Source organism: Diadema setosum, chromosome 4 (genome assembly GCF_964275005.1).
Source record: "Diadema setosum chromosome 4, eeDiaSeto1, whole genome shotgun sequence".
NCBI classification, from domain to species: Eukaryota; Metazoa; Echinodermata; class Echinoidea; order Diadematoida; family Diadematidae; genus Diadema; species Diadema setosum.
The window spans coordinates 7,437,628-7,451,463 of record NC_092688.1 but is presented as its reverse complement, the minus strand read 5'-3'; the positions used below and the strand labels follow the sequence as shown (position 1 = coordinate 7,451,463).

Here is a 13,836-nt window from a genome sequence, read left to right as displayed (position 1 = left end):
ATTGTCACTAGGGGGAGCCATTAAGAGGCACTGGTATTTTTAGAATGAGTAACTCTTTTTTATATCTGTGTGTGTGGACGAAATGCTGACCTATTGTGTCAATATCTTCTCTCTTTTTTTTTTTTCTCCCCATATTCTGCCCTTGTAGGAGGACAAATATCTGAGATGGAAGGATGGCTTGAACCACATGCTCCAGAGGTACCATGGCGCCATTGCCTCCATTAGCACAGCAGAGGTAAGCATGACTGCTGTATTCTTTGCGACCATAAGTCAAACCTCGCCAAGACCCCCGTGTCCCATAGACCTTTCAGATATGGTTCGATGCAGGAGACTGCTCTGCTGTAAGAAAAAAAGGAAATATATCAAGTATTTTTTAGAGTAAAACTCACAGATCAAATAGTTCTCATGACTGAATAATATATTCCTGTACCTACTTACAATATCTAGAAAACAGGCAGTATCTTTGATCTCATTTCATGAGTGTGTTGCGGGCTAGGAGAGTAAGACCCTTATAGACCGATTCTGTGATGCGCTATGTGTATTTTTGGCATGGGCAGCGCCATTACTGCGGTGTCTCAGCCGACCCCCTCCTCTCTCCCCACCCCTCTCACGCGCACGGAATGAAAAACTGATGCATGGTTGTTTTAGCCAATGGGCGTCTCGTACTGAGTGCGCGAATGCTTGCTTAGTGCGCGAACCTTTGTTACAAGTGCGCGATAAACATGTTGCCCGTGGGGTGGGGAAGAGGAGGGGGGGTCGGCTAAGACACCTCAAAATGAGCTTATGGCTGCGCCCAGTGCCACAAATTGTCTGCTGCCCTCAACAAACCCGAATCGGTCTAAAGGAATGTTTTTCTCATGGATATCTTTTGTCTATGTGTATTTTAGACCCAACTTCTTGATGAGCACCTGAAGGAACTTCGACGAACCCTCAAACCAGGTCACAAGCGTCTCAACTGGAACTCCCTGGGTATCAGTGACTACATCCTGAGGTGTGAGCAGGTATGGAGGAAAAATGACATGTTATCATTTTCATTATGTAGTCATGTAGGTGTGGAAATGCATGTAATTGTCATGTAAAGATGCAGTATGTAATTGATATTATTGTATTTATTATCAAGACAGCTAAAAATTCGTCATGGTTGGTGGGAAATGCAAACATTTATGTACTGGTAGCACCAAGTCTACGCTGAGTATAGCAGGATTTTCATCATAAAGCAAAAAGAAGTCACTCTGTTGAAAGTCATATTTGGAGCATTCTGTTTGCCTATCGATATTGAGTCATCAACATGCATTACAAAACAGAGTGTGGAAATTGCTTGGAGTCAGTTTTTATAGATTTAGTCAAGTCAACAATGTTGCTGTGTACAAAATATACCCAGAAAACGTACTATGGTAACTTTCATGTGTTCAAATACTGGTACCTTATCTTGAATTTGTTATTGTAGGCCATCTCCAAGTTTGAGTCCCTAGTCAACCAGATCCAGAAGAATGCCAAGGACATTGATGCCCGGCTGAGGGCCATGGAGAATGCAGAGCTCTTCAGGGGTCCGCCCCCGCAGGTCAAGGCTGACATCCTGCCCAGCTGCAAGGTATGGATGGGGCTTCTTTGCAGAACTAGAACTTTTAAATAATGACGGGCATTCCATTGCAGAGACAGCAGGTTTCCAATTTGGCAACCATTGGTCATATTTCTATCACTGGCAATTGCTCTATTTGACTTGTGTTTTAGTCATAGAATGGACTTCTTGATTAGGAAGAATGTATAGTTATGACTCTTTGAAACAGTGTAAACCCCTCTTCATTCATTGCTTCCATGAATGTCTGTTCTGCAGGATATGTAAACAGTAAACAAACCAAAAAAAACAACAACATATAAAGCGAAAATAATGTTACAGTCTCTCTTTTTTTTTAATCCATGGGACCCTCTTCAGTGTTGAAACTGCTCTACTGGAGAACCCTGCCATTATGATTGCTATAGGAGCGCCAGGTACCCATTTACACACCTGGGTCAAGAAAAACATTGTGGTAAAACTTTTTGGCCAGAGATGGCTGCACAGGGTGGGATTTGAACCTAAGACCTTCTGCATAAGATCCAGAGCTTTATCTACTACACTGCAAGGTGAAACAAACAATTATGTATAAACGCTGTTGAAATGCAAATTGATGCTTCTGTAATAACTATATAATTAAGATCGGGGGGGGGGGGGGGGAGTGATCATCTATGATATCTGCACTGAACATCTTCTGTCACCTGATTTCCTCTTTTGATACACATTATTTTTAGGAGTACTTTGAGTACATTGAGCGTGAGAGATTGCACACCTACGAGACACTGGCCAGGAAGTACCGGGCCATAGGACCCCTGCTGACCAAGATGGAAGGTCTGGTGGTCCACACCAACACTGGCAGGTCCCCCCGCCTCCATGCTTACTATGCCTTCTGGGAGAGAAGAGTCTATGAAACACTCACAAAGGTAAACACCACAATGTTTTCTTTCCCTCCAAAATATATTTGTCAAGATTATTCATTGTATACAAGGAATTGAAAGGATAGATTTGATTTGTTATTGTTTTCAAGCACTTCGATATTGTATGATACCTATACTTCAGTACTCTCAAAGCTTGTATCATACATCATTGAATTCACTTTCTTTCAGGTGATGATTTTTATTCTTTAAGATAGTAACTTATTAACAAAATATGTATTTACTTGTGATTCAAGCTAAAAGTTGATAAGCGGTTCCCAGGTATGTATTATGCTTTCATAAAATGCGATTAGTATAAAGTTTCAAAGTCATCAGTCAGTGAGTATATATGGTAAAGGAATATCAAATCATAAAGTAGACAGGCATAGCAAGGAAATATGCAGAAGACATCTCCGGGATTCTATGTATTTAATCTTCATCATGAATTTATGTCTGCAGGGGCGCTGATATGACAGAAATTCTTGTAATCAACATCTCTTTGCAACTGATTGACAAACTGCCCTACATCGACGTAAATAAGCAGAGTAGGGCAATTTGTCAATCAGTTGCAATGAAAACATCTCGACGGAAGAATTTCATGAGTTTGAATAACATCTCTTTGTCTGTCACAAACATAGATGGTGTTGAAGAACCTAACAGAGTTCAGTGCAGCCCTGGTGGCCGACAAGCCCTTGTTCCAGATAGAGGCCATGCTGTCGGCTCCTGAAATCATCCTAGCTCCGGCTGCCAACGAGATCTACAAGCTCAGCATGCAGTGTGTCCGGGACTGTGTGGAAGGGTGTGTCCACTTTTCTTATCCTTTGTTGTTTATTTGTTTGTGTGTATGTATGTGCTTGTTTTCTTCTTCATTTTTCATTGTGGTAAATTAGGTTATCATGCTACCGTCTATCACCCTGTCATCTGTTTGTAGAATTAGCCTGCTGCCAACAATCATGCTCTCTCTGTAACTAAACTCCTGGAGCTTCGGTATTTGTGAGAGTTGTCAGACTCACAATATGGCAGTACTAAATTTGCAGGTATATGGGTCATGTTCAAATTACCTTTGATAACATTGTAGCAATACATCATACAGGGCTTGACACTAATAACTTTTTCCTCTAGTGGCTCGTTCCAAGTTTTGTAGTTAACCCGAAAATAGTAGTAAAACGCAAGTGTAACAATCCATTTTCAGTCTCATAGTTGCCTGATGGGGCCACCAAAATATAACTTTTTTTTTTAATTTGATGGCCTTACTACAGCAAGATGACAGGGTGACATACTTGCCAACTAATAAGATTTTATCAGATTCAGTAAGATTTTTTTTACATTAAAAATAGCAAAATAAGATTTTCTGTCAGAGAAATAAGATTTAAAACAGATATTTAGATACCTTTATGTGTATTTTCTGAAGATTTGACTGAAAGTAAGATTTTTAACTTCAGTGTGCATATAAAATAAGATTTTTGCAATCCACGAGTAAGATATTTTATCTTGAAATGTTGGCAGGTATAGGATGATTGTAGCATGATGACCAGATTCATCACAAAGAGAAATGAATAAGAAAACAAACACACACTGATAACCCTGTTGATGAAAGCAAGAAGGAAACTAAATAGAGCAAGCTATAGAAGTGATGGACTTCCCACAGGATATCAGTAGTCCGAAAGAAAGTTTCGTGTATGCAGTTTACTTCTGCATTTTTGTTGTTGTTTTCTGCAGAACCAAGAACTTTGTCCGCTGGATGCATGGTACCTGCATCGAGACCCCGCCCCAGAACGTGGAGGGTGAAGATGAGCCGTACATATTCAGCTTCTTCTCCGACATCTCAGCTGATCCATCCGTGGTGGAGCTGGTGGTTGCAGTCTCCAACAGCATGCAGAAGATGCTCACCAACCTGACCAAGTACCTTAGCAGGTGGATGGGACAAACTTTATCTCTATCATCTTACTTTTGTTGTTTGGTTTTATATGTCGTATGACATGTAACCTGCCTGTGTGTGTGTTGGGAGGGGGGGGGGATTGGGGGAGAGACAGTTCCGCGGGTGTGAACAATACATTGAGAAATGTTTGTTAACATTTTTGTATTGATAGTTAGTGCATATATTTCAGTGGTATAGGGATGTAAAACTGACATGTTTTTGAGTGAATAATTATCTCAGCATCTTGATAATTTGCAAAAAAAAAAGTCTTATGATAAAGATTTTTATAATAAATTATTATGTGGCATGACACTGTAGCAAACAGCAGTTACATTAAGACTTGGGGGTTATAATCAGCTCTGAAATTTCAGCCCCCCCCCCCCAAAAAAAAAAAGAAGAAATGTATAATGCAATCATGCTAAACAATTTGTACAGTAAGAGCTATATCTTGCCTTGGATTTAGCATCTCATTGGCAACCCACCAACATTACATATTGTCGTGAATAACTCACACCATTGTGTCTTTGTTGTTGATAATGGCAGGTGGAAGCGTTACAGACCCCTGTGGAAGCTGGACAAGACCATCATGCTAGAGAAGTTTGCTGCCAAGAAGCCAACCTGTGTTGCTTATGATGACAAGCTCCAGTTCTACTCCAACCTCACCACAGAGGTCAGCGCTAATTCAATATCTTGAGTAGACGTCGTAACAGAAGTCAGTTTTCTTTTGGTGATTTAGATTTACTCCTTGTTGCCTCAATCTGTAAGTAAAGATTAACAGTAAGAATAAGATATCATTGAAGGTACTCATGAAATTTCTGTGGCTAGAAATAATGTCTTCCTCCCTCTTTCTGTGTCTTTAGACTAATCTTACAGCAAGAATAACCAAAATTTGTTATATGCACAGATATTGATAAGGATGATTTCATTCATCCGTCATCTCATTTTTGTTACACAGGTGGAGAACCAGCCCAAAATCAAGGATGAGGACTGCATCCGGCTACACATGAAGCTCCTGGCAGACACCGTCAAGGACCACGCCCGCAAGTGGGTGGAGTCACTGGGTCAGCTCCTCCAGGATGCAGCGAAGGAGGATCTCTTTGGTCTCAGGACAGAACTCACTGTAAGTACATCTTTAGTTCACTGACAAAACACAAAAAGACTCTACTGACTATCCCTGCAGAGACATGACTATGTCAACAACAAGAACAAAAACAAAATCACTATTTTTTAAGGGGGAAAGAGGTTTGTAGCATTAATATTTTTTTTTGCAAAAAGCCTGCCCTTTTTCCTATGTTCCATGCTCTCTAATTGAATCCTCTTGACTTCTCTGCATAGTTTTATCAGAACATTCTGGTCTAAACTGTTTGTCACTCTTCAGTTTACAAGAAACTACAATGGGACAGTGTTGCACATGTTGCAAAAGTAATGTCCTTATCTGAAAAGTAGACAAAGCCTTCAGAGCATTAGACTGTTTCAAATGTGGATGCATGGATAGACATTGCTTGGGATGGAAGGAAGTTATTCAGAATGTAACCTGTATGTGAGAAATTGGAGCAGTGGAGCAGTTTCTTGGCTGAAATTCATATTTACATGTCAAACATTTTCACAGGTTCCAGGCCACAGAAGATGCTGTTAAAGTAATAGTATCAATGGCAGATACAACAAATGACATGGTTTGTGCATGCATGATTATCATATGATCCATACCCTGTCAATCACACAGACCATGGCTGCGGACCTGAAGAGGGCACCAGACACACTGGAAGATCTGAAATTTGTGCTTCGCGTGATCTCTGACATACGCGACATGTCGCTGACCGTCGAGCTGCGCATTGCGGACATCGTGGAGCGCTACCGCACGCTGGCCATGTACGGGCTGCCCATATCGGAGGAGGAGACGGACCTGTGTGCCAACATCAAGCAGACGTGGGATGACCTCTTCCTGGAGTCCAAGCACGTCGATGCCAGCCTCGTGGTTGTCAAGAAGAAGTTCACAGAGGTGAGATGGAGCTGTGTGTGTTTTGTGTAGGAGGCTCATTTATGACCTTTCATGGGGAGACATATGCCCGAGACTGCAGATGTTGCTCACAAGTGACTTACTCTTATTGTAGACTTTTCAGAGATTAAGCTCAAAGAAATAGAGGGTGGATGTGGATTACAAGTTTATGAATTTACCTACATGTACATCCCAAAATTTATGGGGGAAAAAATAATTCTTAAGTGATGACAGAGATTTTTTTTTATTCCAAGTGTTCTGGTGCATAGTGTGATTGTTAAGACTCTGTCCTAAAATCTTGGTTATGGGTCACCTGAAAAAGAGACCTAGATTGTTAAAGCTTCTTATGTTTTGATAATTATACTAATCAATAAAGTTGTTAAACCATTAGTAGGTATGTATTTAAACAGGAATGATGAAAACTATCTCTGAATAAAAGGTTATTTTGGTAGACATGCAAACAATTCGAGCCAAATTGTTGTTTCTTATTCGGAAAGGGAAAAAAATCTTGATGTCTGTCATACTGAGATGAAATTTGTCCTGAAGCAGTACTGTGTTCTTTCTGTGTCCTGTATTAGATCACCCAAGTCCAGATCGGTGGCTTCAGTACTGAGTTGAATGATTTCCAAGATCGGTTCAAGATGGAAGGACCAGGAGCAGTAGGCAATGACCTGGACAAAGGTAGAGGAAACAACCTTTCTCTATCTTGTAGCATGATGAGAACAGCACATTGTCATGCCCTCATGTATAATATATATCATGCCTTATGATCTCTGCATAGTAACAGAGTTTGGGTCTGTCATTTTTTAGAGGTTCATGATGCCAAGAGAATAGATGACACAAGGAAAAATGTTTATTCTTATTATAGGATCACTATGAAAATAAACTTCTATAGTCTTCCTTTTGTTTAATGGACCTACATAGCAGGAATGTCAGAAATTGCACCAAATGATTATAAGTTAACAAATCTATAGCAGTGAATGGATAGAGTGTGGACATAGACATTGTTCATAAACAAGTTGGAGGTAATGCAATGTCATCACTGACATGTACATCAAGTCTAATCATGCACAAGATGACCTCTTCATCTGTTCACAAAGGCCCCGAGTATTGTCCAAGCGATATGGTTACACAAGTGTTCGATGTGCTGCACAGGTCTGGAGTTGCTGGAGTCATACAAGAAGGAGCTAGCCCATTACGAGAGGGACCGTCAGGAGCTTGCCAATGCCGAGAAACTCTTTGACCTGCCCATCACCATGTACCCAGAGCTCCTACAAGTTCAGAAGGAGATGTCGGGACTTGAGAAGGTCTATGAGATCTACAAACAGCAAAAGGTAACCATAACTAATCCGTAGAATCCATAACCTTTTGAGTCAAGGTTCAGACTGTCATTAAGGGACTCTAAAAGGATCATTATATATTGCTGAATATGGCTATAATGCCCAAGTTGTGTTATGAATTTGCTTTCTCTTTTTAATTTTCCAAGAATTACCTGCAGTTTCTTTCATTTCTTTCATTGCTCTCATATGAGTAAGTTTAGTTGCAACTTCTGAGTGCTTGTTTAATTTGGTCTTCATTCATGGCTGGCTATCATTAATTTCTCCAGCTGCCCACTGCTGAAAGAGAATCATAGGGTTCAGGTGCTGCAAAAAAGAAGACATTTCTCTGTACAGTTGCTTTCTGGAGAGTGATTAGATATCAGGCTTGTAGTAATAAAGTCCTTGTCTTGCTTGTGCGTCACCCCAGGCTGCTCGCGAAGAGTGGGCGCAGACGCTGTGGGCCAACTTGAACGTCAACCACCTGGTGGATGGCATCGAGAACTACATCAAGACGCTGAAGAAGCTGCCCCGAGACGTCAAGAGCTCACGCACCGCCCAGATGGTGGAGGGGCGCATGAAGGAGTTCAGAGACTCCATCCCCCTCTTTGTGGACTTGAAGAATGAAGCACTGCGAGAACGGTGAGAGATGGGGCTTCACTGGGCTAATCCTTGGGTTTCTCATTTTGTATTTGTTGAATTTGTGCCAGACTCAGATTGCCAGATTTCTTTGCTAGAAATGAGGTTGTATTGAATGACAATTATTGCAGTGCAGTCCTCACTTAAAATCAGAAAGACAACATTATCATTGTCAAACATTTTGTAGTATGCTCTGGTTGCCACATATGTAACCGCCCTAAACCACCATGGGTAGATGAAGCAAATGCTTTTAAGTCAGATTGGACTTTCAAACAGAGACAAATGATGTTGTTTCTAGTGTGCTCTCAAATGAACATGTGTATAAGCTTGTGGTTTCCCTTCAAGGTAGGTGTAATCCATCTACACCTAAAGCATTGCTTTCCTCCACCAAAAAATTTTCTCTTGATTTGTTTTCTTTTCAGCCACTGGAAGGAACTGATGGTCAAGACTGGCAAGTCCTTTGACATGAACCCAGACACATTCACCCTAGACAACCTCTTTGCCATGGAGCTCCATAACTTCAAGGAGGTCATTGGGGATATTGTCACCAGCGCCTCTAAGGAGTTGAGCATTGAGAAGGTACAAGACAACTAACAAGTTAAACTCCGCTGATGTATAATTCATGTATTTCTTACACTATTCCAGTTTGCTGGTGGACCTTCCACATGTAATGATTTTGAATAAAGTTTGATGTGCCGATCATATCTTTGCATCATTTGACAATCTTACTTCACATTGACTACATCAGCAGATACTAACAGATAGAACCAAGTCATCTCATATGAAACTAATGTGAGTCAACTGACAGTGATTGATGAAATTTATGGAAATGAATCAAAAGGTGAAAAGTGCAATTCTAATGTACAACTGCTTCCTCAAAATATGTCACTGGATGCTCCTGTGTTGTTCACAAACTAACTTAAAGGATTTGATATATTTGACCTCTTAATCCAACCTGTTCACCATGCAGGGTATCAAAGAAGTGACTGAGGTGTGGGAGAGCATGAAGTTTACGGTCATCAAGTACATGAAGGGTACTCAGGAGCGCGGCCACATCGTCGGGGCCGTGGACGAGGTCATGCAGATCCTGGACGACAACTCCATGAACCTGCAGAGCATGTCAGCGTCCCGCTTCATCGGACCTTTCCTGAACCAGGTCCAGACCTGGGAGAAGAGCTTGTCTCTCATCGGTGAAGTTCTGGAGGTATGTGCTGGACAGAACTATTTCCAGGCTCTCTGTCTGTCTTTCTCTCTGTTAGAGTGTACTGCTGTACGAGACAGGATATGTTGATATCATTTGTCGTGCACTGGAAACATTGGGCATCTGTGATTCATGATGAATTGAATTGGGGTACTGTTTAGAGGAACAGTACAGTTCACTAATAGACCATTCATACATGTTTGAAGGTAAATCGGCCCTAAACTGGCATGTGTCAATGTTTTGTGATATCTTGTGAGAAAAGTTTTGTGAGAAAGATGAGTATGTTATAATGCTTTACCAAGCAGAAAATAAGCAAATGACTTGACCAGAACCAGTGTTAACCAACATGAGGTTGTGTTGACAGATTTATTCAATAAATTGATCAATCTCATCTTGTGCTGTGCTTGAATGTGCCTGACAATGCAAAACTAATTGACTCCAGCTCTAATCTTTGACAAACACCAACACATATCTTCAAGCAATGAGGGAAATAAGAAGAAGATCGTCGATTGCAGTCTTTTAGAACAGCTATGCTCTTGCCTTGCTCCTTTGATTAGGTCTGGATGGTGGTGCAGCGCAAATGGATGTACCTGGAGAGCATCTTCATCGGTGGTGACATCCGGTCACAGCTACCGGAGGAGGCCAAGAAGTTTGATGCCATTGATAAGACCTTCAAGAAGGTAAGAAGTAGTATCAAGTCGTCTATGTGAAAGACTGGAAAGCATGGTAGAATACCACTTCTTGAATCCATTATTTATTCCCCATTGATTGTCGAGTGCAATCTTTTAAAAGACAAATGTGAAGGTCTCCAAGAAAAGAAATAAGTTAAAATGGAGCTACAGTCATTGCACCAGCACACACAATCTATCATATAAGGAATTGTGCCCTGCAGTTTGATCAGTGAAAGAGGAAAAAAGTGTGGTATGCCATTCAAGTAGATGTCTTTTTCTGCCTTAAAGTAAAAAAAAAAAAATACAAAGTATCAACCAGGATATGATTTTTGTGTTGAGCACATCATACAAATTCCTCCATGATAGCTTTAAAGTTCATTTGAATCTGCACCTCTACTGCTTGTGGGTGATGCATGATGCAGCAGCCAAAAAGATGAAAGACTGCAGCCACCTTACCCCCCCCCCCCCCACCCCACCCCATTGCTTCTCTGAGCCATGATTCATGAAATGATAGTTCCATGGTCTATACATATCATGTTTCCATCAGAAAGATTTGCCTCTCCTCTGGCTGTAAGTAGCATGAGCTGTACCTCTTGCCTCCACCACAGATCATGCACGACACGGTCGCCAACCCGAAGATCAAGGAATGCTGCCACGCCCCCAACAGGCTCCAGGACCTGGAGATGATCAGCACAGGGCTGGAGAAGTGCCAGAAGAGTCTCAACGACTACCTGGATTCCAAGAGGAACGCCTTCCCTCGCTTCTTCTTCATCTCGGACGATGAGCTGCTCTCCATCCTCGGCAGCAGTGAGCCAAGCTGTGTGCAGGAACACATGATCAAGGTATGGAAGTGCAATTTGATTGGGTGGAGGGGAGCAAATTAAGTAGCACTGGCAATTAATGATAACTTGGTCATGATTATCAGCCCTTGTATTGTATGTGTTGTCTCTTCTTACTCTGTGTTGTTTGAAAATTCACACAAATTCTTTATCTAAATTCCCAACCCTTGCATAGATATCTCTATTATTTTCACTCAAAAGCATTTCTCCCTTGTTTCATATTACAAGTGCAAGTAGTACTAGTCTTAGTACGCACCAGTGTGAGAGCATCCCCGGTTCAACCCTAATAAGATGTACATAACACTATTGCCCAGTATGAATGTACCTCCCATGCTCACCATGCTAGATGGTAGATCTTTCGTAGGACGAAGCTGTGGCTTTGATAAGGACCTGAAGTTGACTCTTCATGTCTTGCAAGCTCGGCATGGGACGTTTACTTATGTTGCCTAGACCTTTAGTCATAGTGGTTACCTTCATGCGTCAAGTTATGACATATTTTTTATAGAGTTTATGGTGCATTTACTTTTTCTTCCTGCAGATGTTCGACAACATCGCGTCGCTGAAGTTCCAGGAGGGTAACAACAAGGAGACAATGGCCCAAGCCATGGTGTCGGCAGAGGGAGAAGTAATGAACTACCGGCAGCATGTGACGGCCGAGGGTCGGGTGGAGGACTGGATGACCTGTGTGCTGGAGGAGATGAGGAGGACCAACCGCCTCATCACCAAGGAGGCCATCTTCAAGTACTGTGAGGGCATGACCAGGTGGGTTCAAAGGTCGTGAGGCTTCTTTGCCCCCATGTTGCATATGCTGCTTCCTGATGCACAGCAGTGATTAACAAAGTTCAGATCATGTGTATACCTTTAGACTGTGGATTTTTCTCACATACTGATTAATGCCATTGTCATTGAGTGAAGTGTGGTAGAAATTTTTTGTACTAAAAAGTTGGAGGTAGCATGAAAAGTCTGTTCCCTCATCAGACCATCATGAATTAGCGTTTGTTTTTTGAAAAAGTCCTGTCAAGAATATTGAGAGTAATCAAAGACACAAGTTTATTCATCACTGTGCATATACATGTAGATCACAAAGATTACTTTGCTCTAGATCTCTTTGAATGCAGCATTGTCCAACACGGTGGAAATTGATGGGTTGTCGATAGGTATGTGGATAACTAGAAGTGAAAGGGGGGTTGATTCATTCTTGATGCCTGCATATTTTCCAGGGTGGAGTGGATGTTCCTGTACCAAGGTATGATCGTCCTGGCAACCAACCAGGTCTGGTGGACCTGGGAGGTGGAGGATGTGTTCAGGAAGGTGCGCCAGGGAGACAAGGTCGCCATGAAGAACTACGCCAAGAGGATGCATCAGCAAATTGACAACCTTGTCGTGCAGGTAATGATGGGTTTGAGCGAAGGTTTGGGTACCTGTGAGAGCTGCTGTAGTGGAATTTTGAGAGTGACAACTGCATGGTTCATTGGTGATGTGTTTGCTGAATTTGATATCACATTCTTTTCATTTCGTTAAAATCTGTTTTTGATGCACATAATCTGAGGTAACGCGGAGTGCAGTATGCATTACAGAGACCATCTGTAGCCATTACTTATAATATGAGTGATTTTCAGGAAAATTGTGTGGCATGTGGTTTTGTGCGAAAGCATAGGAGTAAGAAGGCATTCACAGGAAATTTCAGTAGAACAACTATTGAATGTTGTGTTAGCCAATGAAGAGTATTGTTCTTCTCTCTCCAAGAACAGAGTAGTCTCTTCTACATATTCAGATAATTCTGTTCCTCTTTCTTTGATAGGTGCGATCACCTCTGTCCAAGAACGACCGAAAGAAGTTCAACACCGTTCTCATCATTGATGTGCATGCCAGGGACATCATCGACGGCTTTGTTAGGGACAGGTAGGACCATTGCCAGTTCTTGCTATGCTTGTTGTAGCTGCCGTCTTGCTAGACTTGACTAAACCTATCACATGAGCAGCATCTAGGACTGGTGCCATAAACGTGACTGTGATAACAAATGTATGTGACAGCTTCTTGTATATGAAGAGGAAGAATTGAAGTCAGAGGGTATGAAAGTGATAGCCTTGACAGACCATGATGAAAGTAACAGTTTCAAGGGACAAGGATTCAGAAATGTGGGGTCCTTGCCTGTGTTTAAGATTCCTCATTTTGATATGCATATCAAACAGCAGAGCCGTATTTCCTATGATTTTTTTTTTTTTTTCATGTAACAATATGTGTTTTAGATAAGTTTTCACTGCATATAGAACTACCAAACATAATTCAGAGTTCGTCAAAATGTGTATTGGAATGGCGAAACAAGTAAAGGAATTCATATTTGGGCTTGAATGTGTGGGTCATGTGCAGGTTTTGTTAAAAGAACACTTGTCGTATTTTAAACACATGAAAGCTCCCCTAATGGCTTAAAAATGCACAGGCATGAAGTCATATATACAACTTCATTTTTTTCTTAATGTTTCTTGTCAGACAGTAATTGAATTTAATCATTTTCATCAAATTTATTTGTCATCCTTCCAGTATCCTGGATGCCAGGGAGTTTGAGTGGGAGAGCCAGCTAAGGTTCTACTGGGACAGGGAGCCTGATGAGCTCAATGTACGCCAGTGCACAGGTACCTTTGGCTACGGTTACGAGTACATGGGACTGAACGGCAGGCTGGTCATCACTCCACTGACAGACAGAATCTACCTGACCCTGACACAGGTTAGTGCATGGTACTGTGTGCTGTGCAAAGAGCAGTGTGTCCTTCACGGATATCCATACCAGTT

The 13,836-nt window shown here is 41.5% G+C and overlaps 1 protein-coding gene across 1 annotated transcript in view; it reads left to right on the top strand.

Annotated features, from left to right (window-relative positions):
* Window positions 1-13,836, top strand: part of LOC140226817 (dynein axonemal heavy chain 10-like) — a 64,656-nt gene that overhangs the window by 9,600 nt on the left and 41,220 nt on the right. Inside the window, exons 12-31 of the mRNA XM_072307242.1 lie at window positions 149-235; window positions 888-1,001; window positions 1,448-1,591; window positions 2,287-2,475; window positions 3,105-3,265; window positions 4,186-4,380; window positions 4,928-5,054; window positions 5,340-5,504; window positions 6,108-6,383; window positions 6,959-7,061; window positions 7,536-7,714; window positions 8,127-8,338; window positions 8,758-8,914; window positions 9,306-9,539; window positions 10,094-10,216; window positions 10,816-11,049; window positions 11,585-11,808; window positions 12,267-12,435; window positions 12,848-12,948; window positions 13,588-13,771. Of these exons, the coding sequence (XP_072163343.1) occupies window positions 149-235; window positions 888-1,001; window positions 1,448-1,591; window positions 2,287-2,475; window positions 3,105-3,265; window positions 4,186-4,380; window positions 4,928-5,054; window positions 5,340-5,504; window positions 6,108-6,383; window positions 6,959-7,061; window positions 7,536-7,714; window positions 8,127-8,338; window positions 8,758-8,914; window positions 9,306-9,539; window positions 10,094-10,216; window positions 10,816-11,049; window positions 11,585-11,808; window positions 12,267-12,435; window positions 12,848-12,948; window positions 13,588-13,771 (3,378 nt within the window). The remainder of the gene's footprint in view (window positions 1-148; window positions 236-887; window positions 1,002-1,447; window positions 1,592-2,286; window positions 2,476-3,104; window positions 3,266-4,185; window positions 4,381-4,927; window positions 5,055-5,339; window positions 5,505-6,107; window positions 6,384-6,958; window positions 7,062-7,535; window positions 7,715-8,126; window positions 8,339-8,757; window positions 8,915-9,305; window positions 9,540-10,093; window positions 10,217-10,815; window positions 11,050-11,584; window positions 11,809-12,266; window positions 12,436-12,847; window positions 12,949-13,587; window positions 13,772-13,836) is intronic.